This window comes from Marmota monax, unplaced genomic scaffold, assembly GCF_021218885.2.
Source record: "Marmota monax isolate L192 unplaced genomic scaffold, Marmota_monax_Labrador192_F-V1.1 WCK01_AAM20220418_F8-fsc00092, whole genome shotgun sequence".
NCBI classification, from domain to species: Eukaryota; Metazoa; Chordata; class Mammalia; order Rodentia; family Sciuridae; genus Marmota; species Marmota monax.
In genome coordinates, this window is record NW_026692583.1 from 2,336,565 (window position 1) to 2,364,486 (window position 27,922).

Below are 27,922 nucleotides of genomic sequence, written 5' to 3' on the forward strand. Positions count from 1 at the left end.
CCCTGAATCAGTACAACCAGGGACATGCACCCATGCAGACACAGCCTTGAGGGCATTCTTGCCAACCACCTGATAGTCTGTGTGGGGCTGAGGATTGAACCTGGGCCCTTGCACATGGCTAGGCAAGTACTCTGCTTTTGAGCTGTTTTTATTTATTTACTCTTTATTATAATGCAACAAAACCATATGTGCTCATGATTTGAAATTTTTTTTTATTTTCTGAAATGGAACCATTGTACATTGTACAAACCATATCTACTGATGGAATAAATAAGTGAAAAATTATACTGCTGTACAACACACCAAAAAAAGAAAATCATTTAAGAGGGGGGAAAAATTAGGTAACGGTGAAAAAAAGGTCTTTATACCTCTAACCAGGTCCTCGGCCATAATGAACATTCCAAACCATGACACCTTTTGATGATGGGAGGTCACCACCCCATATGAATCCGTCATCAGCCTTCCGGGTTATGGGTGTAAGTGCCAGCACTTTGTGGAATGTGTAGCCGCAGCTCCCCCACCTTCAAGTTTTGTGGGGGAGTTAAGTTTGCCCTGGGAGCCCTTTAGGCCACGGGGCCTGATGTCCATGGAAGGCAATCGCTTAGGATCCCCCACCCCTGGCTCCGCCGGCTAAAAGGTCTTAGATTCCGTGGTGGGGACGAGGGCAAGGGGTGCAGGGTGGGTGGGGAGCAGCAGCTCCGAGGAGCAGACTGCCTCGGGGAAGGAAGCACATTGGATTTCTGCAGTCTAACCATGCCACAGGGAAGGCCTTTCCGGCCAGCGTGGAGTGCAGGGCTGCTGGCGCTCTGCCTGGCGTGGCCTTGGCGGGGCCCAGCTGGTCCCAACCGCTGGCCTATTCCTACCTTCAGGCACTTCAGAGAAAAACTAATGACAGCCTTGGTACCGTGGACATCTTCATCCTCCACTAGGCCGGGTCCCCTCGTCTGTCCAGAGAGGCCACGTGAGCAGAGGAGGCCTGGCTGCCTTCCTGTCTCCATGGATGCTGTTGGAGTCTCCATCAGCTCTCTGGGTTGTAACCTCTCATTTTCCAAAACAGAAATAAATATCCAGATTCATCTTTCATCAAAATGGAGCTTTGCTGCAAAGAAAAAACGTTACCCTAACTCTACAGGATCTGGAGGTAAAGCCGCCTTGAGATACGTTGAGAGGTGGCGCCTGGGGTCACTTCCACGCCGAGGCGCAGAACACAGTTCTCAGCAGAACTGACCGCCTGAGGGGCAAAAGTGATAAGTACAAGGATTTTTTTTTTTTTTTTTTTTTTAAGACAGAACCTTTCGGCATTGCTCACTTCACCATTAAGATTTTTCAAAGTTTTTTTTTCCTTCCCTTATTTCAGGAGACATTTTGCATGAGGTATTTGAAATTCAGGAACATTTTGATTCTTCTTGAAGTGCAGGAAATATATACGCTCCCTTAAAAAAAAAAAAAAAAACAATAGGAGCTTCACCCTCAGAAACTCTTAGAAAATGGAACCTGGCAGACACTTCCCATGGTGTTCGGGAGAAAGATCCACATGTCAAAGTGGTACCTGAATATGCACCAATTAGCCCAAACACAAACTAAAACAAAAACCCCCAACAAAAGCCGAAGTCCCCCTCCCACCCCCCCAGTAACACACAACTCAAAGGGAGTCAGAACTCCAGTGCAGTAAAGAAAGCTGAGGAAAAGGTTTACGGTCTGAGGAGTCCGTATGTTAATTAAGAGCAAACCAGGCCTCAAAACTCAGTAGCTAGGCAGTTCATCCAAGGGGGCATCTCCGCTTTGAGAGGACCGTCCCAGCGCAGGCCGGGCACAGGGAGGGGAATTCAGTCGCTCCTTTCTAGAGGGTGTGCAAATCTTTCCAATTCCTTGGTGCCTTGTTTCTGGCCTTTAAGGCCCAACCATCAAGGCCTGATCCCTGGTGGGGACCCGACGGCATAAATGTCCTGGGAATGAGATTCCATCCAACTGTCGTCTCTGAGAGTCAGAACATTTTGCAGAAGCGAGTGGGTTTCCTCCGATTGCAATCTTGCCTCTGGGGGCTGGGGGAGGCCAAGGATGCCGGTGGGGGACTGGTCAGAGGGCAGCAGGTTTCTATGGATTTGAAATCCAAGCAACGTCCCGTGAGAAAGTTCAGCACCAGCTGCTCCCGCTGCCCGCTCCCACCTCCTGGCCCTGCTATCGTCTTAAGGAGACAAACACGCAGTCAGCCAGAGAAGCCACTTGGTCTTCGGAGGTCCAGGAGGAAGCAGTGATGGAGGTGGTGGTGACAGTAGGGGCAAGAGGGTGGAAGTGCCAGAAAAATCTAAGGGCTTTGCATGTCCATCTGGGCTGCTGGGAACTTGGAAATACCCAGCCCCCAATGCCCCGAGGAGGTAAGGGCATGGCCTGGACCCGAGGAGGCCAGCCCTTAAGGACTGGGCCCTGGCACCTATAATTCCTGGAGTCCTGGAGGCTGGTGCCAACCCCACCCAGGGCTCAGAGGGTGCCCAAGTCCCCCCTTCCAAAACTGGGCCAGCTGAGGAGTGTCTACTGTCCTGCAGCTCCAGCCTGCCCACTCCACAGCAGTCCTGGGCAGGAAGGAGCAGGGCGAGGAAGGTGGTGGCCGCTGCCTCATCCGGACTGAGAGGGCACTTTGTAAAGGGAGATGCAAAATAACCAGGAAACATGCCAGAGGTCACCTCAAGGGCACAAGGCACAAAAAAAGAAAGTGGAAGGAATTGGTAGAACAGTGAAAAGCCCCCGATAGAAAAGCGAATTCCTGATGGGTACCACCCTCCAATAGCTTATATCGATAAATAGAGAAGTGGGGGAGGGAAACAGCAGCAACACAAATGTGATCTTGGCTTCCGAGACAGTGTGGACGTTCCTGAGCGGTCAGCCCGCCTCCCAGGACAGCCGCTTCGGGGTTCGGGTGTTTCTCTTCACAGCAGAGTTCTTCAGTGTCTGAGAAGTTTTGCCGTTCTGGGTTTTCTTGGATTTGCACTTGGTAAACTTGAAACGTTAGTAGTCCTGTTCGCGCCCAAGAGGAATGGAGCTCACAGCGCTTTCTAGGGTGAGCCTGCTGACGCGCCTGCCACGGAACGCGGACCGGAGGATCGAGCTCAGCGTCTACATCTCTTCGGAGTTCTGTTGAGAGGCCTCCAGCTTCATCTTTTTAGAGGGTGGCACTCCTTCCAAATCCTTGGGGGAAGAAGGAAGAACAACAGAGAGACGTGGGTTAATAAGCAGGGGAGGGATTCAGGCCCAGGAAGAAAGCGAGGGAAGGAGGAGCTGGCGGTCCCAGCCCCAGCCAGGCTTGCAGGGGAACGTCGCGCCCTGGTGCTTTCAGAGCTATGCAAAGACCCTGCCTGGCCCTGACGAGCTTCTCACCCCTTCACCCCACCCAGAAGGGCCAGGCTTACTTGTGAGGCACTGTCTCATCTGCAGTGAAGTGTGACGGTAATTATTTGGTACACCAGGTTCAGGTGCACCTGCCTAGGCCCTAGGCAGTCTCCCAAGGCCTAGAACCACTGTGTCACCTGGACTATTGCTCCTCCAGGACACAAGTTCCTGGCCCAGGGCAGACCCTTAACCTTTGTTAAATGTACACACACGCACATTATTCTGGGGAACAGTCTGTAATTGTCAACAAATTCCCAAGACGTCCCATGACCACCCCCCCTCCCCAAAAAAAAAAAAGATCAAATATCTACTCACTCACCACCCAGTTACCTTGGCCACCTGAGAACACCTGAGACCAAGCTCTGGGTCACACTCCTCCTAACTCACCAGTTAGGCCACTGGCCTGGGAGACAGCCCGTGGTCCTTCAGCACCTTGCAGCCCCCATTCTTTCCATCACCACCACCTTTTAGCAAGTCTCATTCATGGCCTGCCTGCCTCTCTTGCTCACCACTGCCCCAGCCATTCCTGAGCCACCACCTGCCTGGATGATGCAGTAGCCTCCGCTGCAGCCTCCCGCATGTCCCCCAACCCAGCCCAAGCACCTTCCTAAGCCATCGGCCACACAATGGGCATGAAACCTCCCAACACTTTCCCTCTGACTTCAGAACAAAATGAGACTCCTTTCCAGGGCTGAAGAGGCCAGGGGACCAGCTCCAGTGGACTCTTCCTCTCCCCTGGCCCTCGCACCCTGCCCTGGCCTCCCTTTCACCCCCCAGCCTGGCTCCTGTCCTGAGGCCGGAGCGCCCTTGGCTGCAGCTGCCTGGAAGCCTGCCATCGCTGGCATTTGCACCCTTCAAACACAATTCCTCTCGGCTCATGTGGACCCCAAGACCTCCCGACTCGTCACTCTTCGTCACATCACCCTGTGCCTCTCCCCACGCAGCACTCGGTCAGACTTTGTGTCTAGTCTGCGTCCCGCTGAGCCTGGTCTTCAGCCCATGAGAGCTGTCCCGTGTCCCTGGTACCCAGCACACAGCAGTTGCTTGGTGTTAAAAATATGAAATACAGGCACTGGGCCTGGATATGGGCTGGGCTTCAGGGTTGGAGGAGGCTGTGTGAGCTTATTCTGGGGACCCTGCAGCAGGCGCCGGGGACTCTGGAAGGCCTGCTCTCTTCCTCCCTGAACTATGTTTCCCTTAACTGAAGAGCATACAAACTCCACAGGGGTGTTAACCGGAGAAAGTGGGCTGTAGGGCTCCCAGGGAAGGTGGCCCTGCTCAGGTGAAGGGCCTTCTGTTTGGCAAAGCACTGAGCAAGGGTGACGGTGAGGGAGCTCGGATCTGGACCTACAGAGTTGACCTGCTCCACATTGGGAGAGAGACAGAGGAGACAGAGGAGTGGGACTCGGGCCAGATCAAATATCAGGGAGGCAGAGGGGTCTTCCCAATGCAAGGTGGGGAGGTGGGGATGGGAGGCAGCATGATTCAAGCAGATGCTGACACTTGGTTATGACCCAGCAAGGGGCCCAAGCAACGGCCTGGGCTCAGTTGCAAAGGACCCCCCAGCCTTTAGGTCTCTGAGACAAGGTGGTGCTTTTGTGGATTTGAAGCTGAGGTGGGAGGAAGGACCCCCCACCCCCCAGAGGCTCCCAGGAGCAGGACCCATGTCCTCCTCCTCTATTGCTTGGCAAAGGCACCCAGGGTGACGGTCATGGACACTGCTTGATGGATAAATGGCAGTTCCAACTTACAAAACAATGAGAAAACACCTTTTAAAGCATCCCCAACAGCCCACCAGGCTCCTGGCCGCTCTGGCTGGCCCTCTGAGGCCTCGCTCCAGGTACCTGAGAGATTGTGGACATCTCTGCCGCCAGCCCCGACTCTGCAGACGGCTGCCGTTCTACTTTCTCTGAACTGTTCATCGAGTTTTCCATCGAAGACTGTGAGTTCTGCTCATCAGAAGCGTCTGGGAGAAAAGCAAGACGACAGAAGCTGTTTTCAGATACGTGAGATGCGTCGCCAGATGGGCCAAGTACTAAAAATACCAGGAACTGGGTACTCTTGTGGCCAGCATCTTTCAGGGCTGGATGAGCTGTGGGGCTTGGGAAGCCTCCTGTTTACTTGTTAGTGAGGCTGTTCTAAGCAGGGGGGTCACAGGCTGCTCCGGGAACATCTATTAGCTGCCCTGCAGCAGGACAACCTCAGGATGCTTCTGGTGCCTGGCGCCCTCTGGTGGGCCTGACGTGCCCAACAATCATGGCTGTCCACTCCTTTCCCCTTGGGGAGGTGGCTGGCAGGGAGGCTTTGCCCCGTTTCTGTACAGAACCAGCAGTCTCGAGAGAACGGACCCTTTATAAACATTTCTCTTAATAATATGGGTGTTCCTCTGATATCAGAGTAATGACTTCGTTCAAGAAACAGAATACAGGAAAAAAAAAAAAACAGTTAAAATCAACCTGTCATCTCACTCAAACCACCCACAGATAGCACAAAACAACATTTTTAGAGGATTTGTTCCCATTTTTTCTAGACTGTTCCTCTACGTGTCTCTCATTTTCCTACTTTCCTGGATGGCAATCACAGAGAAGTTTTCATATCTTTACAAATTCCCTAATCACAAGAGCTTACAAGATGGCTGCTCAGCATTCCAGTTAGCAAGCCCTTATCTGAGATTCTGGCGATTTGGGTTATTTCTCATGACTCAGTCTCCCTGCTTCCCCATCCCAAATTTCTTTGGCAGTAGGAAGGTGTGGACTGGAAGAAGGAATAGAGCCTTGGGGGGCGGCAGGAGCTGTGAGTTACCTGGAATTCTGGGACCCAGGGAGGGAACAGCAAGTTCCTGCCTGAGCTGCTTCATGCAAGGTGCAGACAACAGACCATGTGGTTTGAAAAAACAACAAACAAAAAACCCAAACCACACACACTAAAATAATACAAGGAATGCCTAAACAACCTGGACTTACTTTCTGGGGTTTCTGAGGCAGAATATAAAAATGTTCAATAGGAGAAAATCAGTCAGACTTGAACTGAAAGCCAAGAAAGCAACATGGGAACACAGAAAGAGCCAGTGGCTATTCAGGGCCCCGACTGGCTGGGGTGCAGAGGGCTAGAAAGCAGGGCTGCTAGGAATCGCAAGATCCTCCAACCTGGGAGGCCGACAGGGGATGAAGAGCTGCCATTGCCCTGTTCCTCCCCACTCCAGTAGCCCTGATCTCTTGTAGCCATGTCAGGAGGCCAGCACTAGCCCAGGTTCATGTGTGTGGTTCTGAGCTGGGCGGTTTTTTATTTTTGTACCAAGGATTGAACCCAGGAGTGCTTTACCACTGAGCAACATCCCCAGCCCATTTTTAAAATATTTTATATAGAGACAGGGTCTGGCTGAGTCATTTAGGGCCTTGCTAAGTTGCTAAGGCTGGCCTTGAACTCACAATCCTTCTGTCTCAGCCTCCTGAGCTGCTGTCAGGTGCCACCATGCCCGGCCTAGAGCTGGGCTCTCTTGTTGCTCCAAGGAAGAGTCAGGATCCACCATCATCAGGGCTGGGCTCTACCTACAACCCGGTGTGTGGAGGGACACAGGATTTGGACGACAGATCTGGGTTCAAATACTGCCCATTCTGCCTCTGCCACTGGCTGCCTGTGGGACCAGGGGCTCTCAGTCCCAGTTGCCCCCTCTGTAAAAACAAGGCTGACAGTGTCACCCTGTCAAGTGGCTGTGGATTAAATGGAATGACATGATTAGGTCCCAAACTGTCAACTAACAGATGGGAGTAACTGAAGGAATTATTTAGGGTACAGAGCCAAACGCTATAAACACCTGAAATTTCTTTGATGTTTTTAGTTTTACCTTTAAAATCCATGTTAATGGAGGTTCCTCAAAAAGTCAGCAAAAAATTAGCAAAGCACCCAGCAATTTCACTCCTAGGTATAAACCGAGAAAATCTAAAAGAGGGACTCTTGACTCTTGTACATGAATGTTCACAGAAGCATTATTCATAACAGCCCCCGAGTAGAAAGAGCACAAATGTAAATGGACAGATGAATATCCAAACAAAATGTGGTCTCTCCATACAACAGAATGTTATGCAGTCATAAAAAGGAATGAAACAGTTGGGTGTAGTGGTGGATGCTTGCCATCCCAGCTCCTTGGGAGGTTGAGGCAGGAGGATTTAAGTTAGAGGTCAGTCTCAGCAATTTATTGAGGCCCCATCTCAAAATCAAACTGGAAAAAAAAAAGTTGGGGATGGAGCTGAAAGGTAGAGCTCCTGCTGGTATATGCGAGGCCCCGAGTCCAATCCCTAGTGTGCACACACACAAAAAGGCAAAAAGAAAAAGAATAAAGCACCAAAAATGCGCTATGACTTGGACGAACCTTGAAGATACGATGCTAAATGAGAGAAGCCAGACTCAAAGGACCACGTGCTGTGTGATGACATTTATATGAAGCATCCAGAACAGGCGAAGCCATTGAGACCAACAGCAGACTGCTGTTTACCAGGGAATGGGGAGAGGGAGGAATGGCAGTGATGGACTCACGGGTACAGTTTCTTTTGGGGGTGAGGAAAATGTTCTGGAACTAGATAGAGGGGATAGATAGAGGGGATGGCTGCACAACAATGTAAGTGTAATAATGTAATCAATGCCGCTGAACTTTCTTTTTTTTTGGTGGAACTGGAAATAGAACTCAAGGGTGCTCTACTACTGAGCACTTTTTTTTAAGTTGTAGTTGGACACAATACCTTTATTTATTACTTTTATGTGGTTCTGAGGATCGAACCCAGCACCTCACATGTGCTAGGCGAGTGTTCTACCACTAAGCCCCAGCCCCAGCCCATTTTTTGAGACAGGGCCTCATTCAGTTGCTGAGGCTGACCCTGAACTTGCCATCTTCCTGCCTCAGCCTCCTGAGTAGCTGGGATTACAGGTGTGTGCCACTGTGCCTGGTACCAGTGAATTCTTGTTCACTTATAAATGGTTATTATTATTATTATTTTTTAATATTCTTTAGTCACTGATGGACCTTTACTTGATTTATTTATATGTGGTGCTGAGGATCAAACCCAGGGCATCACACATGCTAGACAAGTGCTCTTCCACTGAACTAGAAACCCAACCCCACAAATGATTAATTTTTACATTTATTTCTTGATGCTGAGCACTGGACACGGGACCTCATGCATGCTAAGCAGGAGATCTACCACTGAGCTTCACCCCCAGCCATGAAATAGTAAATTTTGTGACTTTCATCTTAGTAAAATATGGAGGGGCAGGAGGATGGCTTAGAGATCATGAGGGTGGCCTTTCACCCGGCAGATTCATGCTGCCCCTATGCTGGGCAGACATATGCCCCAGCCAGAGGCCTCTCTTGAGAGCCAGGCAGAGCTGGCCGTGGCATGTTCGGGGCTGAGGGCAGCAGTCCTGTTCTCTGAGTGCGCTGGTGCTGGAACTTACCCAGGGGAAATTTTTTTCCTGGGGCCTAAATTTAGTCCAGGGAGCTTGGACATTATGTCATTCCCTGAACTCACTCAGTAGTAAACAAGTTCAAAGCAAGGTCAATATCTGGTGGCCAGCCCGTCTGGTCCCAGTGTACCCACCTGGGAAGGCCACATGGGCCTGTCCTGTGCCGGTAGAGGTGGTACAGGCCCAGTGGCCTGGGGTGGCTGGAAGAGGACCCTGGTAGGGTGCAGGGACCAAACGTGGGAGTTATGAAAGCTTTAGCCCAAAATATAACTCCCGCAACTCAGTGGCCCTTAGGACAGAGGAGACGCAGACCCCGAATATGGGGAAACAAGGCCACAGCCAGAAAGAAACCAGGAAGGCAAAGAAGCCAGGACACGGCTGTAGATGTGGTCACATGTGTCCCAGCACCCCCAGAAGTATTCTTTCCACAAAGGGTGAACACAGTGGTCTCCACAGCTGCCCAGGCCCTTCCTGCCCACTAGAGCCCCTCCAGCCTCCATGACTCCTTGCAGGGACCTGACAAGGGAGGCAACTTTTATCATCCCATTTTATAAACAAGGAAACAGGAAGTGGTATGGGAGGTGATGCTCCCTGTCCAAGGCCAGGCAGCCAGTAAATGTCAGCCTCCATGTGACCACCTGTCCCAGCCCCTCTGCCTTCCACCTGCCAAGCAACCTGACCAGGAAGGTGCTGGACGCCTGGCAGGTGTGCCCTAACTGTGGGGGCTGCCGAGCGGGAACCAGAGAGGGGGCCTACATAGTGTATGTGGAAGAGCTACAGGACACTCGGCTAGGGGAATCCTCTCCTTGGGGACACTGGGCAATATCTGGAAACATTTTTGGTGTCACAGCTGGGGGTGAGGGAGCATCGAATGGGCAGAGAGCAGGGATGCTGCCCAGCGCCTTATCACGCACAGGAGGCCCCCACGGCCAGGAACTACTCGACGGTGCTAGGGCCACGAGCCCCTGCTCTAGGGGAGTCACCCTACCTACGGCCTCCCTGGAACAGATCCCAGCTGGATCTCCACATTTCAGTTCCACACATTTCCCCCACTCTTTTGGTGGGATTGGGGGTTGAACCCAGGGTCTTGTGCTTGCTAGGCAAGCGTTCTACCACTAGGCCACGTGCCTAGCCCTTTTGACTTATTTGAAAATCGGGTCTGCCTCAAACTTGTGATCCTCCTCCCTCAGCCTTCCAAGTAGCCAGGATCACAGGCGTGTGCCACTGAACTTTTTTGCTGTGTTGGGGATCAAACCCAGCATGCTAGGCAAGCACCCCACCACTAAGTCACATCCCCAGCTCTACCTGTATTTTTTTTTTCTTTTGCACCAAAAATTGAACCCAGTGGGGCTTAACCATATAGAGCCACATCCACAGCCTGTTTTTTTTTTTTTTTAAATTGAGACAGGGTCTCGCTAAGCTGCTTAGGGCCTCACTAAGATGCTGAGGCTGGCTTTGAACTTGCAATCTTTCTACCTCAGCCTCCTGAGCTGCTGGGATCACAGATGTGCGCCTCCATGCCCAACTAGCCATGTTCTCACTGCATGTGCCCTCTGACTACACAGTCCCACTGCCAGGTACAGGTCCTACAGATCTACTTGTACCTGGGCAAAGGTGCAAAGAGATACGTGTATGAGACTCCCTGCAGGGACCACGTTAAAAAAGAAAAAAAAGAGAGCTGGGTGCAAGGTCAGCCTCAGCAATGTAGCGAGACTCTGTCTCAAAACAAAAACAAATGGCTGGGGACGTAGCTCCATGGTACAATGTTCCCAGGTTCAATCCCCAGTACTGCAAAAAACAAAACAGCCTTCTCAGACTTTTACTTTTTCACTTTGGAGAAATAAATGAATTCAAGAAATATCTTAATTGTCTTCTAAATCTTCAATGAGAAAAACAGTGATTGTAGGTAATACATGTTGCTTTGGCCTTGGTGTGGGAAAGGCAGCAGGGAGAGGTGGGGAGTGTGGTAATTGGAGCAGACAGCCCTACTGCCCTTCTTCCAGGAGCAGCTACTTCCCCACTCCTGCTTGTTGGTGCCCCTGGAAAAGCAGGCCCAGTATTGCCAAATATTCTGATTTTGGGAGAGAAGGTAGAAATCAATCTTAAGTGAAATTGTCCAGTTTTTAAATTCTGACATCACGTTTGAATTTAAAACAAACAATAGTCCTGGGCTTCATGGCCACCTCCACACCCCACAGGCTGGATCTAGTCTAGGACCTCTGCTCTTGTGGGACAGGAAGCAGGATGTAGCTGTGACTAAGACCTAGGAGCCAGCACAGAGCCTCTCTGGGATGAGGACGAACTCTCCAGTAGGGGTGGTCCTCCTCCAGAACCTTACCAGCTGCTCGCAAGGCACACCCTGGGACGCACGCACCTGCCCAGGGAGCTCCAGACCTGCCTGCCTAGGCCAGCCTCTGCTGTCCCTCCCTGCAGGTACCCGGAGCTGCCCTCAGCCCATTTCTCATGCCCAGGTGCACCCATCAACACATACTCTCTCCTAACACTCAAACACACCCCCCGACAGACCATCAGAACAACTGTTCAGTTTCTTGGGGTTCACAGTGGTGATTCTGTGAGAGGATGTTCCTAAGAGGCACGCTTAGGGACCAACTGCCCTATGTCTACAGATTCCTTTCACATGGTCCTAGGAAAAAAACTACAGATAAAGCAGAAAGGAAAAGAAACCCTCAAATAATAACTGCCAAATTTAGCTGGCAGATACACAGGCATGTATGATGCTATTTCCATTTTTTGGCAGGGATTGCAAAATAAACACACACACACACCCCTACGAAATGCAGGTGTATACCCAATCTTCCCTTCACAATGAAACCACCTCTTACTGCTCCCTCTGTTCTTGCTCTGCCCTGGTCACCACCCTCTCCCACTGGGACAACTTCTGCAGCCTCCTCACTGGCATCCCCTCCTCCACCCTGGCATCCCCATCACCTGTTCTTAATTCTTCAGGTCCTGCCATCCAAATCTCCTGTGACTCCTGTCTCACCTGCTGTAAAAATCCAGGTGGGCACAGTGGCTTTACGAGCCCACCACTCCTGACCTCGTCTTACTGTTCCTGCCCCGCTGAATCTTCCCCAGCCATGCAGAGCCCTCTCCTGCCCGAGGGCCTTCACACTGCCTGTTCCTCTGCCAGCAAGGTTCTCCCACAACTTGCCACTCGCTCAATTTGACCCTCATCTCCTCGGTGTCACCTCAGTGAGGTGCTTCCTGACCACCCTATTTAAAATCATCATACCTCCTGCCATAACTCAGTAAGACAATCTGTTCCCTTTTTCTATTTTATAATTATCCCCACACATCTTCAAATACTGGATTATCTGATTTTTTTAATTGCTGCAAAAGAATACCTGCTCCAGGAATTTCTCCTTTTTTTTTTCTTTTTTATTGAGGGTGGTGGTGGGGGGTACTGGGGATTGAACTCGGGGCCCTCTACCACGGTGCCACATCCCCAGCCCTGTTTTTTTTTTTTGGTGGTGCTGGGGATTGAACCCAGGGCCTTGTGCTTACAAGGCAAGGACTCTACCAACTGAGCTACATCTCCAGCCCTCACAGCCCTATTTTGTATTTTATGAGAGGCAGGGTCTCACTGAGTTGCTTAGGATCTCACTAAATCCCTGAGACTGGCTTTGAACTCACAATCCTCCTGCCTCAGCCTCCTGAGCTGCTGGGATTATAGGTGTGCACGACTGCACCTGGCAGCTTCAGGTGTTTTACCTTCCTTCTTCTGTCACCTTCTGGGGCTGGCTGATGGCAGGGCCTCCTTGAATACCTGTGCCCTGACTGAATGCAGGCTGGCTACAGGGAGGCCCTTCTGCACCCTAGCCACGGCAGGCACGTACCTTCAGCCCCAGGGTGCTCCTTCCCGTCAGCCTGCGCCTCATCTACTTTGGCTTCCGCGCCGTCGCTGGGCATGGCGGAGTTGGGCTCTGGTGCGGGGCTGGAGTTGCTGCTGTTCTCCTGTTTGATGGGGGAGGCGTCTGCTAGGGAGCTCTGGTTGCTGTTATCGTCTGCACAGGGGGAGAAACAGGCACAGGGTGAGATCCTGCCGGGCCGAGGAACAGCAGATTGGGGACAGTGTCAGCATCCCTTGATGCCTCAGGCCCCCCAGGCTGCTCTCCAGGGAAAGGTTTGGGCAGTTCCTCTGGAGCTGACCACCCAGGGCCACCCCACATGCCCTGTGAAGCAAAGGATTATGGAAGCTGGCCCAACCTGGGTGGCCTTTACTGTGTATGGAGAGAGGGGCCTGATACATCGAACGTCTTTGGGGGACACCTGAGACCTAATTCTGGGCGGGGAAAGCCATACAGCACTGTGAAGCACACAGCATGACTGGTGAAGCAGCCTGCCAGGGCCTCCTCCAAAGTGCATCAAACCTCTGCACTGACTTCCAGGTGACCCAGAATCAAAGGGAGACAGGGACCAAGTAGCAAGAGCAGGCTACCTAGGACAAGTGCCCAATCTCATCAAGTCACTGTCATTAAAAAAAAAAAAGAAAGAAAGAAAAGAAAAAGGACTGAGCCGGGCATGATGGTGGTACATGCCTGTAATCCCAGGTGCTCAGGAAGCTGAGGCAGGAGGATGGCCAAGTTGGAGATCAGCCTCAACAATTTAGCAAGGCCCTAACAGATAACTGTCTCCAAATTAAAAATAAAACAGGCTGGGGATGTGGCTCAGTAGTTAAACACTTTAGGTGTGACATGGTATAGGGGTGAAGTTCTTGCCTAGTAGCAACCTGGCATCCATCCCCAGCACATCTCTCCCTCTCTTTCTTTCTTTCTCTCTTTCACATACACACACACATACCAAGGAGAAGCAGGGGATATTATTACAGATTTACAGATTAAAGAAACCTAAGAGACTTTAAGACTAAATATGATATATGGAAATTATTTGGATTCGGTTTGGAATGTGCCAGCTGTAACCCATTTTGGGACAATTGGGGAATTTGAATATGGCCTGGATTTTAAAAGCTATTAAGGTATTATTGTTAATTTTGTTAGCAGTGATAATGGCACAGCAGGCAGAGAGAATGTCACTCCTTGGCAATGTGTTCTGAAATGTGTAGGTACAGACTCCAACATTGTGATGCACGGAAATTGACTTGAAAATGCGTTAGCACAGGCTGCAGACAACCATCACGGCTCCCAGAACTTCACACACAAGAGCTGTTTTTTAAAAAAATATGTAAATGATATGTCAATTAAGAAACTTAACACATTAAAAAAATTGATGCGGCAAATATGGGCTGGTGCTCATAAAAACCAAGGAGGGGGCTCAGGGGGGCCATCACGTTACTTTCTCTTCTATGCTCTACAATGAAACTTTTCATAATAAAAAGGAAAAAGCAATGGGAGGTAACTGGGCAGTTACATTAGTGGTCAGGTGGTGGCAGAGCTGGGGGGTGCCAGGGCACATCTCCCCTTGTCCTGCAGCGATTTCAAAAATAACACCATAATCTGACACTGCCTTTCTGGACCATGCTACACTCCGGGCCAAAGCCAATTTTGTGAAAGTGAGCGTGGGGGGCAGCAAAGCACTCTGATAGTCCTGGGCACCTACAATGAGACAGGCACTGGGCAAGAGCACTTAGTTGCCTGTTTTTGAGATAGGGTCTTGCTATGAGGCCCAGGCTGGCCTCAAACTCCTGGGCTCAAGTGATCCTCCTGCCTCAGCCTCCCAAGCAGCAGGGATTACAGTTGTGCGCCAATGGACATAGCCATGGGGATTAATCCTCTCAACAACCTACCAGGTAGTCAATGTTGCCATGTTTACTGTATGGAGGGGGAAACTGAGGCTCAGAGCGGCAGACACACTGGTTTAGGCTGTTCTACCCAATTCCTAGTTCTGTTTCTCTTGTCTACTCAACATGCTGCAGAGGTGCCAGGCAATCACACAGCCCAGCTGGGTTAAACTGGATCTTTCTTTTTCTTTTCTTTACCTTTATTTTGTTTATTTATTTTTATGTGATGCTGAGGATCGAACCCAGGGCCTCGCACATGCTAGGCGAGTGCTCTACCACTGAGCCACAATCCTAGCCCAGGATCTTTCTTTAAGTATACTTTGGGGCCCTTCTTACACAAAAGCATCCTCTTATGAATTCTAGACAAAAAAAAAAAAGTGTGTTCTCCTGATTTACCCTGCAAGAAAATCTAAAGTTCTTTCTTATGCAAAGATACATGTGCATTTATGGCATTAACAATGACAATATACACTAATGCTTAACGAGCTAGCTGCAGAAACTGGCCTGGAACTTGGTAATAGCAGGACTCTGATACCTGGACCCACTTTAGTGGAATCCTGGGGACCAAAGAGCTCAGCGCTGATGACCCCCCCAAAGCATTGTGGAACACCTGTAGGGCCCATGTCTCCCATGTCTCTCCCTTGGCCTTCACACCTGTCTTGTTGTACGTGCCCTAGAATGGAAAGGATGCAAGAAGGTGGACGTGGTGCTCACATCCTGGGAGCTCCTCCACTCAGCATTCTGGATTTCTGCATTAGTTCAGGCTATGAGCCTGGATTCTGCCCGTGAAGGACCTCAAATGCCAGCACTGGGATGAGATGTTACAAATTTTCCAACTTCAAGTTAGGCAAGTCACTTCATCTCTCTGAGCCTTAGTTTATTCATCTGTAAAATGGGACTTTTTATTAAATTCAAATGAGGTAATGCTCGAAAACAGGGCTGGCATGATGCTTGGCACGCCTTGATGATTTGGTAAGTGGTAGCTGTTAACGTGCCAAGGCTTGAGAGAGACTATCATTTAAATCCTCACAATGAGTTTATGAAGCAGGCACCACCATCCACTTTCTACAGATTAAAATGAGACAAACCCCAAGGCCAGAGGAATGCCACAGTCCAGCCTGAATCTTGGGTAAGGCTGGCTTCTTGGGTTCCTGAGAGAGGGGCTGCTGGGCGATGCCTGGGAACGAAGTCACGTCCCAGCTCAAAGGTCCATTTTTGAAAAGGAAATGAATCTTGACCATGATGACGTGGATACTTGTGGGGCTTTCTTGACATGTTAATGGGCAGTGAAACCCCATGTGCCTTTCTGAAGCCAGGTTTTCCAAAAAAGCAAGCCTTCCTGGGACCTGGAGCCAGGGATTGGGTCTTCCAGACTTCTTTCCTCAGAACAAGACAAGTGTGGGGGTCTAAGGCCTTAGAAACTCCAGTGAACTCCTCTTCCATTTACTTACTTAGTTATTTCTCTGATGCTACTTGCTATACAAAAGGCTTGGGATGGACAAAAGTACAGACATTGAAATCAAAATCGAGAGGTGGATGGCAGTAGGGGTGGCAGGCACTATGACCCCACGGGCCAGCCAGGTGACAAGAATGAGGCGAACCTGGTGGGCCAGAGTCCCATCCTCCCTACAGAACAACTGCTCCTGCTCAGCTGGCCACTCCCAGGGTTCTAGATCTGACTCCACAAAGGATGGTAATAGAGCAGATTTCCTGACTTATAAATATTAAAGGCTGCTCTAGTTTGGATCTCAAATGTCCACAAGGGCCTACATATGAAAAGCTAAGTCCCTATCACGGCATGATTGGGAGGCGGTAGAAACTTTAATGTGGGGCCTGGTGGAAGGCGGACGTGCCCTTGAAGGTGACCGTGGGACCTCAGCCCCTTCCTCTTCTTCTTTTCCACTCCCCTCTCCACACACACACATCTTAGCTACAAGGTGAGCAGTTTTGTTCGACTTTTGCTGCGATGTGCTATCTTGCCACAGGTTCAGAAACAATGCCTGTGGACACTCAAGCCTTTGAAACTGTGAGCTAAGAGAAACCTTTCCTCTGTTTAAGTTTATTAACTCAGGAATTTTGTTATAGTAACAGAAGCTGGCTAACGTAGAAGCTAACTCAGTTTTGTAAAAACTTCACACTGGAATCTCTGAGAACATTTTTCTTGTGGGGTTGGGACAATCAGGAGGGGACACAAGGAAGCCCACTGGCACTAGTTGGAAACTATCTGGGGTTTTGACGTGGGCTGCTTACATGGGAGTATACTGTTTGTGAACATTTCACAGAGCTATATGCTTAGGATTTGAATCCCCCCCCCCTGCAATAAAAGGTAAAAAGAGAAACAAACACCAACAAGGTGTGAAAATGAGAACCTGGGTAAATCACATTTCAGCCTGGATTTGATACATGGGACACAGGTTACAACTTTTTTTTTTTTTGGGTACTAGGGATTGAACCCAGGGACACTTTACCACTGAGCCACATCCCCAGCCCTTTTAATTTTTTATTCTGAAACGGGGTCTAGCTAAATTGCCAAGACTAGCCTCAAACTTGAGATCCTCCTGCTTCAACCTCCCAGTCACTGGGATTATAGGTGTGTGATTGTTGGATGCCCAGCTCAAGTTACAACTTTTGAAATTAGATAGCAAGAAACTGAATGCGGTGGCACACCCCTGTGATCCCAGCAACTTGGGAGGCTGAGGCAGGAGGATTGAAAATTCAAAGTTACCTTCAGCAATTTAGCAAGGCTCTAAGCAACTTAGTAAAACCCTGTATCAAAAAATCAAAAGGGGGTGTTGGGGTTGTGGCTCAGCAATAGGGCGCTCACCCTGCATGTGGGAGACCCTGGGTTCGATCCTCAGCACCACATACAAATCAATAAAGAGGGGCTAAGGCTGTAGTTCAGTTATAGAGTGCCCGCCTCACTCGTGTGAGGCACTGGGTTCGATCCTCAGCACCACATAAAAATAAATAAAGATATTTTTAAAAAATCAATAAGGAAAATTAAGGTACTGTGTCCAACTAAAAGAAATAAACATTTTTAAAATAAATAAATAAATAAAAGGGGACTAGGGATGTGGCTCAGTGGTTAAGTGTTCCTGGGTTCAATCTCTGGTACCAAAAAAAAGAAAGAAATCCATTTTGGAGCTTCCTAGTAGCAAAACAAAATGGGAAAAAGAAAATACAGTCATTTATATGGTCAGCCAGACCCAGGAGGGAAAAAGAAACATATACTCCTCCCCCCAACTCCTCCTGGGCATACTGGGCTATAGAAACAGCGGTGAGGTTTCTGGTCACAGCGGGAGGAGAGGGTCTTATTTTTGTCTCTGGTTTATTTTGCTTTCTGGCTTGGTGCACTGGGGATAGGAACTTCCTCTTCTCTGCAGAGCCTTCTCCTTGGCACAGAGGCCTCTTGGTCCTGCCCATCCTCCTACCCCTTGCCTGGAATGTGAACAAACCTGCTAGAGAAACAAAAACACAACTGAGCGCTTCCCAAGGCCCAAGGACCTGGCAGCTGAGGCAGCGGCCGTGGGGAGCTCACCGTGCATGTCCATCATCCCTGGGGAGGAGCTGTTCTCTGGGGTGGTGACCTCGGAGCCACACTTCTCGTCTTTGCCTTTTTTCTTATTCTTGTTTTTCTGGAGGGGAAAATGGAGCAGAACCAAGTCACTGAATCACATGTGAGGACACATGCGCGAGCGACCCCGGGGAGTGCTATGAATGTTTTATTCCATTCCATCAACCTGGAGCCCCAAACTTCTGCAGGGTTTTCTTTGGTCTGCATTTAAGTGTGTCCCCCTAAAAGCCAAGCTCTGGGCCTCCTCCGCTTTGGAATCAAAGAAGGGAGATGGCCGCAGCTGGCCTAGGTGCAGCACCCTGGGAAATAATCCCTTCTCTGTGGAGGGATCACTAGTGGTCAAGCAAACACTGCGGCTGGCAGCAATGGTCTCCGCCTCTAGGAAGACTGGCAGGTGCCAGGTGAGGCCAGGTGAACCCCAGAAGGCAGGGGTCACTGATTCTCAGTAGTTTCAGTTCCCCAGGGGCTGCCTTTCTCCAAGTGTAGGGAAAGAGCAAAACCCCAGAGCAAAAACCCATGCTACTCCGTTCTAGTTTTCAGTGTCGCGATGGATCCCAGGACCTCAGGCACGTTAGGCAAGAGCTCTACCACTGAGCTGCACCCCCAGCCCCCAGTTTTCACCACAGGAACAGAATCATGTTGGAAACTACCTGTATCCATCAGTCAGAGACTCATTAAATAAATAAGGTATACAATGTAACAACTACAGAGAATATGGCCGCTTCCCCTGTACTAATAGGGGGCCATCTGCAAGAATATTAACCTATGAAAATATTTCAGTATTTCTAAGATGTATAAAAGAAAGGTATGGAACATGTGAATTTCTCACCAATAGTGAGAAAGGGACAAACATGGGTGTTTCTATGTGGTTTGTAAGCTCAGGCTCCCTCTGGAAGGATAAAAACAAACTGGGAACACTCCAGGGAAGAGAAGTGGGGTGAGGGTGCATTCGAGGAGGACAGGCATATCATAAGGAGAGCCATGTTAGGGCTGGGGCTGTAGCTCAGTGGCAGAGTGCTTGCCTTGCATGTGTGAGGCACTGGGTTCAATCCTCAGCACCACATAAAAATAAACAAAATAAAGGCATGCTGTCCATCTAAACTACCAAAAAAAAAAAAAAAAAAAGCCATAGTAAAGTGTAATAATACAGGCTGGGGATATAGCTCAGTTGATAGAGGGCTTGCTTTGCATGCACAAGGCCCTGGGTTCAATTCCCAGCGCCACAACAGAAAAAAAAAAAAAGTATAAATACACAAATGCTCAGAGATGGAAAATAGACTGGTGGTTACCAGGGATGCAGGGAGTGGGGAACAGGGAGTGAGTGATCACGAGTATGAATGTTCTTTCTGGGGTGATACAAATGTTCTGGAATTGTAGTGGTAGTGGTTGCACAACCAGGGATATACCAACACTGAAGTGCACTCTTTGAAAGAGTGAAGAATGTGGGGCACAGCTCCATGGTGGAGCGCTTGCCTGGCACTTATGAGGCCCTGGGTTTGATCCCTAGAACTGCAAGATTGAAGTAAATTTTGCAGGGAGCCATGATGCACGCCTGTAATCCCAGCAGCTCGGGAGGCAGAGGTAGGAAGATCATGAGTTCAAAGGCAGCCTCGGCAACTTAGCGAGATACTAAGCAACTCAGAGACCCTGTTTCTACATAAAATACAAAAAAGGTCTGGGGCTGGGGCTCAGTGGGTAAGCGCCCCTGGGTTCAATCCTCTGTACCAATAAATAAATAAATAAATTTTATAGTATGTAAACTGCCTTAATTTAAAAACATTTTAAAGTAACATTTGGATTTTTGAAACATTTTACATATTTGCAAGAATGAAAACTTCCAGAGTTCTGAAGTTTAAAAAATGGTATTACTGTATACCAATTGGGTATTATTTAAAGCAATCAGGAGCTAATCACCCACAATGCAGATTCCCCAGCTCTAACCTCAGAGATTCTGATTTTGTTGTCTGGGGCGGGGTCCAAGAATCTGCATTTTTAATCAAGATGCTCAGCCAGGCTGGAAACCTTGACCCCACAGGGAAAGGGGCGGGTGAACTGCGCGTCACATCTCAGACAGGGAAAGGCATGGTGCTTCCGGAGCTGATACCTCGTGTGTGCTCAGTGAGAAACCCAGGAACTGGACAGCAAAGCCCCACTACACAGAGGAGGGAGTGGAGTCCCCACAGGGTGGGGCAACCAGTCCAGCCTCAAAGATTAAGCAGGGCTTCTCTGCCTGACTGCGAGTCCAGCACTCTTGGCCCAGCCTGGAGCTGCCCCGTCCTTCTGATGGCCCCTCTATTCCATTTTCTCCTTGATCATATTCCACTTGGCACTTCCCTAATGTCTGTTTCATGCTATTCTATAATTATCTTCCCCCAATGAGATTAGAAATTCCTTGAAAGCAGGGACCACATCTTCTCAAAAGCAGCCGGCGTTTCTACACCACTTAATGATGAGCGAGGACCAGGCACGGGCCAGAGCCAGGAGCCGCCTCCAGGAGCTGGGCTACCCTGCTCTTCCTCTGGACACTTGCAGAGGACCAAGTCTCAGTCCCTCCTCTAGGAGCCCAGGACAGAACCAGGAGGGAAGACAAATATCGAAGCCCTCAGCCCCACACTGACCCCCCTGGGGCAAGCTTGCCAAACAGCACCAACATGGTGTCTCAGCCCTTTTAGCAGGTGACTGGCATCAAAGCTAGGAAGCTGGGAAACCCTGTTTGCAATGCCTGGCAGCTGCCTGCTGTGGATCCCTCAGGATCCAGCAAAGCCACCCAAGCTCCCTCGAGATGTCTCAGGAGACATAGTCCCATCCCGCTTAACTCCTCCCAAGAGCCCAGGCAACCCTGCACCAAGCTTTCTCACTCCTAGGGCCACCTGTCACCAGCAGCTGCAATGAGCAGAAGGCTCCCAGGAGCAGGCAGCATGTACTTTGGAGTCAGACAGACCTGAACTCCATCCTTGGCTCAGACGCTAGCTGTGTAACTCTGGGGAAGTGACTTTACCTCTCTGAGCACGTGTCCTCAATTGTATAGAGATTTTAAAAGTTCAATTCCACAAGTTCAGTATGAAAAGTAAATGAAATAATAAGGTGAAGCATGAGCTCAGGGCCTGGCAGATGTTAAATGCTCAGGAATGGGACCACAGTGTAGGGAGGGTGGGAGTGGCTGTGGATACCACTGTCCCCACCCCCAAACCATGGTGCCCTGGACCTGGGGAGGGAGCAGCCTTGTACTAGCTGTGTCTCCACTGGCAAACCATGGGGCTCTCAGTACAGAAGACACAACTTGCAGGGGACACTCCTGCCACTCTGGGGCTGAACTATGGAGGAAGGCAGGGACACAGGTCCAGTAGCCTCTCTGGGTTTCAGCTGGGTCCCTGTATTGCAGGTTCCCTTGGCTCTGGGAACGGCAGCAGATAGGCCCTCTCCCCACAGTGGGAGGAGCACAGACTGGCAGCCCCACCCCTGAGGCCAACCCCGCATACTCACATCATCAACTTTTGGCTCTGTCACAGGGACCCATTTGTAGATTCGTAGGGACGTGTCACCAACAGTCACCCACTTCTTCTCCCTGTGGAGGATGAGGAAGAGCCCATCATTAAGGCGGGTTGGAGCAGGAACCTGCTCATCCCTGTGGCAGGGTACAAGTCACACTCCTTGGAACGGTAAGGGAACAATCCCTGATGGCACAGAGGTGGCCTTGACCCCCAGCTCTGCCCTTTGATAGCTGGGGACCCTTGGCAAGTCACATCACTAAGGTAAGCCTCATCCTGCCCTCCTGAGAGCAGAAAGCACAGTGGCCCCCGTCCTCTCCCGCCATCTGCCTCTTGGAACAGCTCAGAGGCTCTAGAGAGCAGCTTCCTGGACAGAAAGGGTGCCCTCAGGGGTGACGCTGGGGGGCCATGAAGGGCAGAGCCTGGCCTTGCGGGGAGCATCTCTGTGCCCCTACCTTCAAGGTTCTTCTGCCCTGTCTGCCAGGCTACCACCCTCTGAACTCTGAAGGACAGAATCCAGGCCTCCAGCTGCAAGAGGCAGGTTTCCAGATGAGGAGAAAATTATAAGCCACAAGAAGGAAAAGGGGTGGTAATATTACTGCCCTCTCCACCACCACCACCCTGCTCTGCGCCATCGCCACTTTCTAGATCATTGCTGCTGCCACAGAACTTCCGTCAGACTGTGTCACTTCCTGCCCCACTTACTCAGAGCCACACACCTAGGGGGACAGAGGCTCAGGGACAGCTTCAGGAATGGAGCTTAGGTCTGAACTCTGATATTCTGGCCTCCAGCTCTGCCATCTCAGAGAAGTGGGAGTCACTGAGGATCTGTTGAGGGCCTGGCGAGGAACCTGGCTGATTCTGGGGACTCATGGGAAGCCCTTGGGGCCAGAGGCACATCTGGCGCAGGTGGTAGAGCCTCCAGGGACCCTCAGTAACTTCAATGATAACAGTTCCACTGGAACTGAAAATTACATGTGGTACGAGGACCTTCTTGAGTTGCCTGACACATTGTTTTTGGCCTTTCTACCCAAGCTCACCCCTGGGTCTTCCCCTCTGTGGGTGCAGGGCCCATGCACACTCAAAACCAGCTAACCAAAACCACAGACACCTACACCCCCGACCTCTGCCCGCGCGGGTCCTGCAGGAGGAAGCTAGGGCTTGGCTTTTATTATACTACTGACCACTTCTAGGGCCTTCTATGTGTTAAGCACCAGACATACTTTCTCTAATCTCTACAAAACCTTGGGTATCAGGAAGTGGTTCATGCCCCATCTGACAGAGAAACCAAGGCATGGAGAGGAAACTCATTCTCTCCACAGCCAGTGTCCAAACCCCTGGAGCCATGCTGCTTTTTGGAACAGTCTGTGAGGCCGCCACCCTCATCCCTCTTACCAGGCAGATCAGACAGGTCAGCACGATCCCAATCTTTTGCCACCTCCATTCCAAATAATCAGAGGGTACCTGAAGGGACAAGGATGTTTCCAGAAACACCCTCTGTGGTAAGGAGAGCCACAATCATAATGGCCACTGTGCACCGAGGGCCTGGTGCATGTGAGGCTTCACACCAAGCACTTTAGACTCTTGGCCAGAGATTCCCAAAAGGTGGAAAAAGGGACCACTGTCACCACATTTTGTAGGTGGAAAAACAGGAAGCCCAGAGACCCCTCTGCTGAGTCCCCAAGTTATCAGAGAGACAGGAAGCTGTTCTCCTGGCAGTGGACACGGAGCGGGCTCCTGGACAGAAGCAGGAGTGTGGAGAACCTCACTGGGCACTGGGGCTCCACCAGCCACTTCCCAGGGAGAGGGGCCTGGAACTCAGGTGTAAGCTATGGAAGGAGCTCTTAGGAGGACAAAACGGGACTTCACAAACACGTGGGACAGGAGCCCAGGCTCAGGGGAGCAGCTGAGATTTCCCATACTGCCGCCCAAACCCATTACCCCAGGACACGCGGCCCCTCCCCAATGAGGGTAGTAGGCTGTTCCCGCCACCTCACAGCCAGGGTGACAAACGAGCAGCTAACAGACATGTTTTGTTTGGCCTGCCGAGTACTTTTAAAAATTTGAATCGATTGCCAAACTTAAAAAAAAAACTCCACATAAAAAAATCCAGACTTCTGGCTACTCTCAAAAACTTGATCTGGACCCACATGCCCCGAGGCATGCCAGCTTGCTCCAGATGGCACGATGTAGCTCACTCACCCCCCCAACTCCCACCACCTGTAGGCACTGGGGCCGGGATTCAACATGACCGCAGGGCCGTACCCCAACCTAGCTATGAAACTGCCCCTCATAACAATAGACTGGGCTCAAGGAGCAAAAGCATGTGAGGTCTCCCCCACATTAGGAACATACCCCCGGGCTCCTATATAAACTATAAGAAGTACCCATCCTGGATTCTCTAGGCCAAGGCCAAGTTCCAATGTTCTCCTTGGTCCAAAAGTAAGGGCTGGCCAAGGAGACCATCTGGGGATTGCCCCCCACCCAAGGGGACTCTCTAAAGAGAGCTCTCTCTCCCTCACTTTGTATCCATGCCCAGGGTTGGTCCTGACACCTTAGTCCAGGCCTCATCCAAACTAGGCGCAGGTCCACTTTACCTGCATGTTCTGGCAGGAAGGAAGGTAGGTAGCTGGGACAAAACCCCTAAGGAGTCAAATGAGGCCCCAGGCTCAAACTCAGGTCTCTTCCAGAGACAGGTAAACAGGCCTCAGTCTTCATAGCAACTCGCTGAGGGAAGCCTGCAAGTGCTGAGCTGTCCCAGGTCTACGCTCACCTTGCAGCTCAAGCCTTTGCCTCCCAACCCATGACACCCCTTCCCCACCTCTTCTCCACCCACACTGGGCCTCATACCCCTGGCCCAGTTTGCCCAAACAGAGATCCACCATTTTGCTTTTACTTCAGCCATCTTCTGGCCTCACACTCCATAGCCTGCCTTCCTAGGACAGCAGATAGAAAGGAGGCCACTGCTAGCTGCTGGCTTCTTCTGCAGGGGCAGGAGAAGGGTGGGCCTGGCAGGGGAGGGGGTGTGGATTTTGAGGGTCACTGATGCTGAGAAGAAATTCCCCCCTAGGTTTAAGCACTGACAGGTATGCCAGACAACTTGCTGTCCTCTGGATGAAATGCAGGACACAAGCTGGGGGTGCAGCTCAGCAGTAGAGCATGTGCTCAGCATGCGTGAGGCCCTGGGTTCCTTCCCAGCTCTACAAACAGATGAACACAGGCTTCCTAGTTACATCTGAACTTCAGAAAAATGGATAATTTCTTGATATAAGCATATCCCAAATTTTGTGTTGAATACACTTACACTAAAAATATTCTATTTGTTTTGGGGTGGGGGGGTACCAGGAATTGAAGCCAGGGGCTTACACATGCTAAGTATGTGCTCTACCACCCAGCCTCCCCCCACCCAGCAGAAACATTTATTTTTAAAAATTATTTTGTTGTTTATCTGAAATACAAATTTAACTGGGTGTTCTATATTTGCTAAATCTGGCAACTCTCCCTCCTAGCCAGTGGTGAAATGCATGGTTGGTGGCCAGTTAATAAACAACCCAAAAGCCTCTAGGGCTAACTGGAAGACCCATTCTAAAGGCTCAGCAAAGCCATATTCAGCTTCTCAGGGGTCGTTGGAGAAACCTGGGCAATGAGACCATGCTTTCTGCTTATAAGAGGAAAAGGGGGGAGGTGCAAAATTCAAGTTTCTACAAAGTCTACCTTATAATAAGGACAACATTCACAAGTACTCCTGTGAGCAGGACAATGTGCTTTTGGAGACATGACCTTAACCACCTCCAACAGACCCAGGATGGGAGAGAGCCACTGAGCCCCTTGTTGCCAGGGTTAGAGAACTGAGTTACATGGACTGCCCAAGGTCACAGCAAAGAAGTGAAGCAGAAGCTCAACCAGGAGGTCCCAAAGCCAGAGGTCTGTAGAGGACTCGAGGTGCTGTTTCCTGAAACACAGGAACGGACTCTGACAGATCCCCCTCCCTATGGAGGTGTCTGGCCAGGACAGAGAGGCCGGCTGCTCTGGAGTCTCCCGGGTAGAAAGCCCCAACCCTCCATCTGCCCTCCCTGCAGAGCAGCTGGCAGCCCTGGCTGCAGCTGTCACTGGGTGCAGGAGCCTGGGCAGGGCTGAGAACCCGGGGCAGGAGGCCCCACCACGCCTCCAGGAGCTGAGAAGGGCAGCTTGTTTGGTCCCTTTCTACCCTCCAGGCTGGTGACAGCCAGAAGGGACATAGGCCCAAACACCAGCTCTTTCTTTGCACAGGGGCTGAGGCAGGGAAGGAGGTGACTCCAGCCTTTCCACTGGGAGTCCCACAGGAGAGAAGGTTATGGGTTGTTTTCCTGTCTGTGTTTTGGCCTGCAGCTGTTTCTGCCATTTTTAAATGGCTCCAATTGGGCACTGGGCGCCCTGCGCGGCAGGGGAGCTCCCGCCGGCACCCAAGACTTGGATCTCAACTTTGGAAAGCCTCTCCTTCTCACGGTTGTGAAAATTCTTTGTCCCATTGGAGCCAAACCCAGCCCACGGCCGGGCATCCAGCCATCCGCAGACAGCCCTTTCCATAGGAGGCCCGGGAGCACGTGGACTTTATTGATTTTCCCCTTGCCTTTTTGTTGGGTTTGACTCAGAAAGGACAGCTAACTTGTGACACCACCTGACCGGAGGCTCGCCCCCAGTGGTTTTTAGAGACCAAGGCGTTACTCAAAGAAATGACACCCCCAAATATAAACAGAGCCTGCCGTGGGGCCTGGTCAGGCTCTAGAATTTTAATAAAAGGTCAGGATAAGCCCGCGGGCGCTGACACTCAGGGACAACGTCGCGGCTGCTCCTCTCCCTCCCGGACTCTGGTGAAGCCGTGGGAAAAACATAATAAAGTTGAAATCAGGGAGCTGGGAGTTTTCAACAAGTCCAGTGCAACCTGGCGATCTGCTCGCGCCTCAGGCCTGACCCTGGGGTCGCTTCCGAACCAGACCCTGCCGAGGCCATGAAAATGTGCCAACCCACTGATTATAACGAGGCCACGCCGGACACGATCTAATTTGAGCTTGAAAAACACGCCCGGCCCACGCCGAATCTTGCTGTTCTCCAGCGCGGAGAACAAAAACAACGGCTCTCCCCGCAAAACAAACACGAGCTCCGGGTCGGGGAAGGGCAGACGCGGCCCAGAACCGGTTTCTGGCTCCGAATATGAGCCGGCCCGCGCCCCCCGCGCTCTGGGCGCAGCGCAGAGCCGGGTGGGTCGTAGGTGCCCCGCGCCCCGCGGCCGCCCGCGCCGCTGCCTCCCGGCGCTCGCCCCCATCTTTCTTCCTCGCCAAGAGCCCTCGCTCCAGGCAGCCCAAAGCGCTAAATTTAAACGGCTCGCGCTCCGCAAACTCCGCAGACTCGAGGGCGCCGGGCCTGGGAGGCGGGGAGCGGGAGAGCGGGCGGGCGGGCGAGCTGGGAGGGCAGGAGGGCGGGAGGCCCGGCGCGGGCCGGGACGCTGGGCCAGTGCTGCGCCGCCCGGGGCGCGCGGGGAGGAGACGGCGGTGGCGGTGGCGGCGGCGGCGGCGGCTCGCTCGGTGCCTGCACAATGGAGCTCGCGCTCTGCCCGCCGCCGCCGGCACCGCGGCCTCGGCGCGCGGGAAGCCGCTTTCATGTGACTTGCACAAAACGAAATGGCTTCTGGGGCCGGCCCCGAGCCCCCCTCCCGGGAGCCGAGCGCCGCGGCGGGGGCTGCCCGCCGCTCCAGCAGCCCGGCCCCGGGCGCCCGCCGCCTCCGGGCTGCCGCCGCCGCCGCTCCAGGTGGGCGACAGGCGCGAGCGCACCTGGGCAGCGGCCGTGGCCCCCGCCTGGCGCAGGTGACCCGGCTCGCGCGCCGCCCGCCCGCTCGTCCGCTCGCCCGCCCTCGCCAACTCCGGGCCCGCGGCCGGCAGGGCGGCCCGGAGCGTTGCGCCCCGCGGCTTTCTGTGCCAGGGTAGGGTTCCAGGCGGCCGTGGCGCCCAGCAGCGAGCGAGCGGGCGGGCAGGCTCCTCGGCTTACCATTTGCGCACTTTCTCGATAGCCGCCATGACCCTCTTGATATCATCTTTGGCCCGGCTCCTGGTCTCTGCTCGAACCGACCTGCCCGACATGGTTCTGGCGGGGAGAGAGGCTGGGGGAGCGCGCCCGCCGGGTCCTGCTCGCGCTCCGCGGCGGCCACACTCGCGCCCGCCCGCTCACTCACTCACACACAGACACTCACACACTCACACACATACACACACACACACAAAGCCTGAT

The 27,922-nt window shown here is 51.6% G+C and overlaps 1 protein-coding gene and 1 non-coding gene across 2 annotated transcripts; both read right to left on the bottom strand.

Annotated features, from left to right (window-relative positions):
- Nucleotides 1-192: 192 nt before the first annotated feature.
- Nucleotides 193-27,922, bottom strand: Bcl7a (BAF chromatin remodeling complex subunit BCL7A). The gene is made up of 6 exons (XM_046446114.2): nt 27,683-27,922; nt 21,657-21,738; nt 18,138-18,234; nt 12,699-12,866; nt 5,229-5,350; nt 193-3,183 (listed from the first exon to the last, which is right to left on the bottom strand). The coding sequence occupies exons 1-6, from the start codon at nt 27,772-27,774 to the stop codon at nt 3,112-3,114; spliced, it is 633 nt and encodes a 210-aa protein (XP_046302070.1). The 5' UTR covers nt 27,775-27,922; the 3' UTR covers nt 193-3,111.
- Nucleotides 12,328-12,400, bottom strand: Trnat-ugu (transfer RNA threonine (anticodon UGU)). The gene has a single exon. It is a non-coding gene; the product is annotated as a tRNA-Thr (tRNA).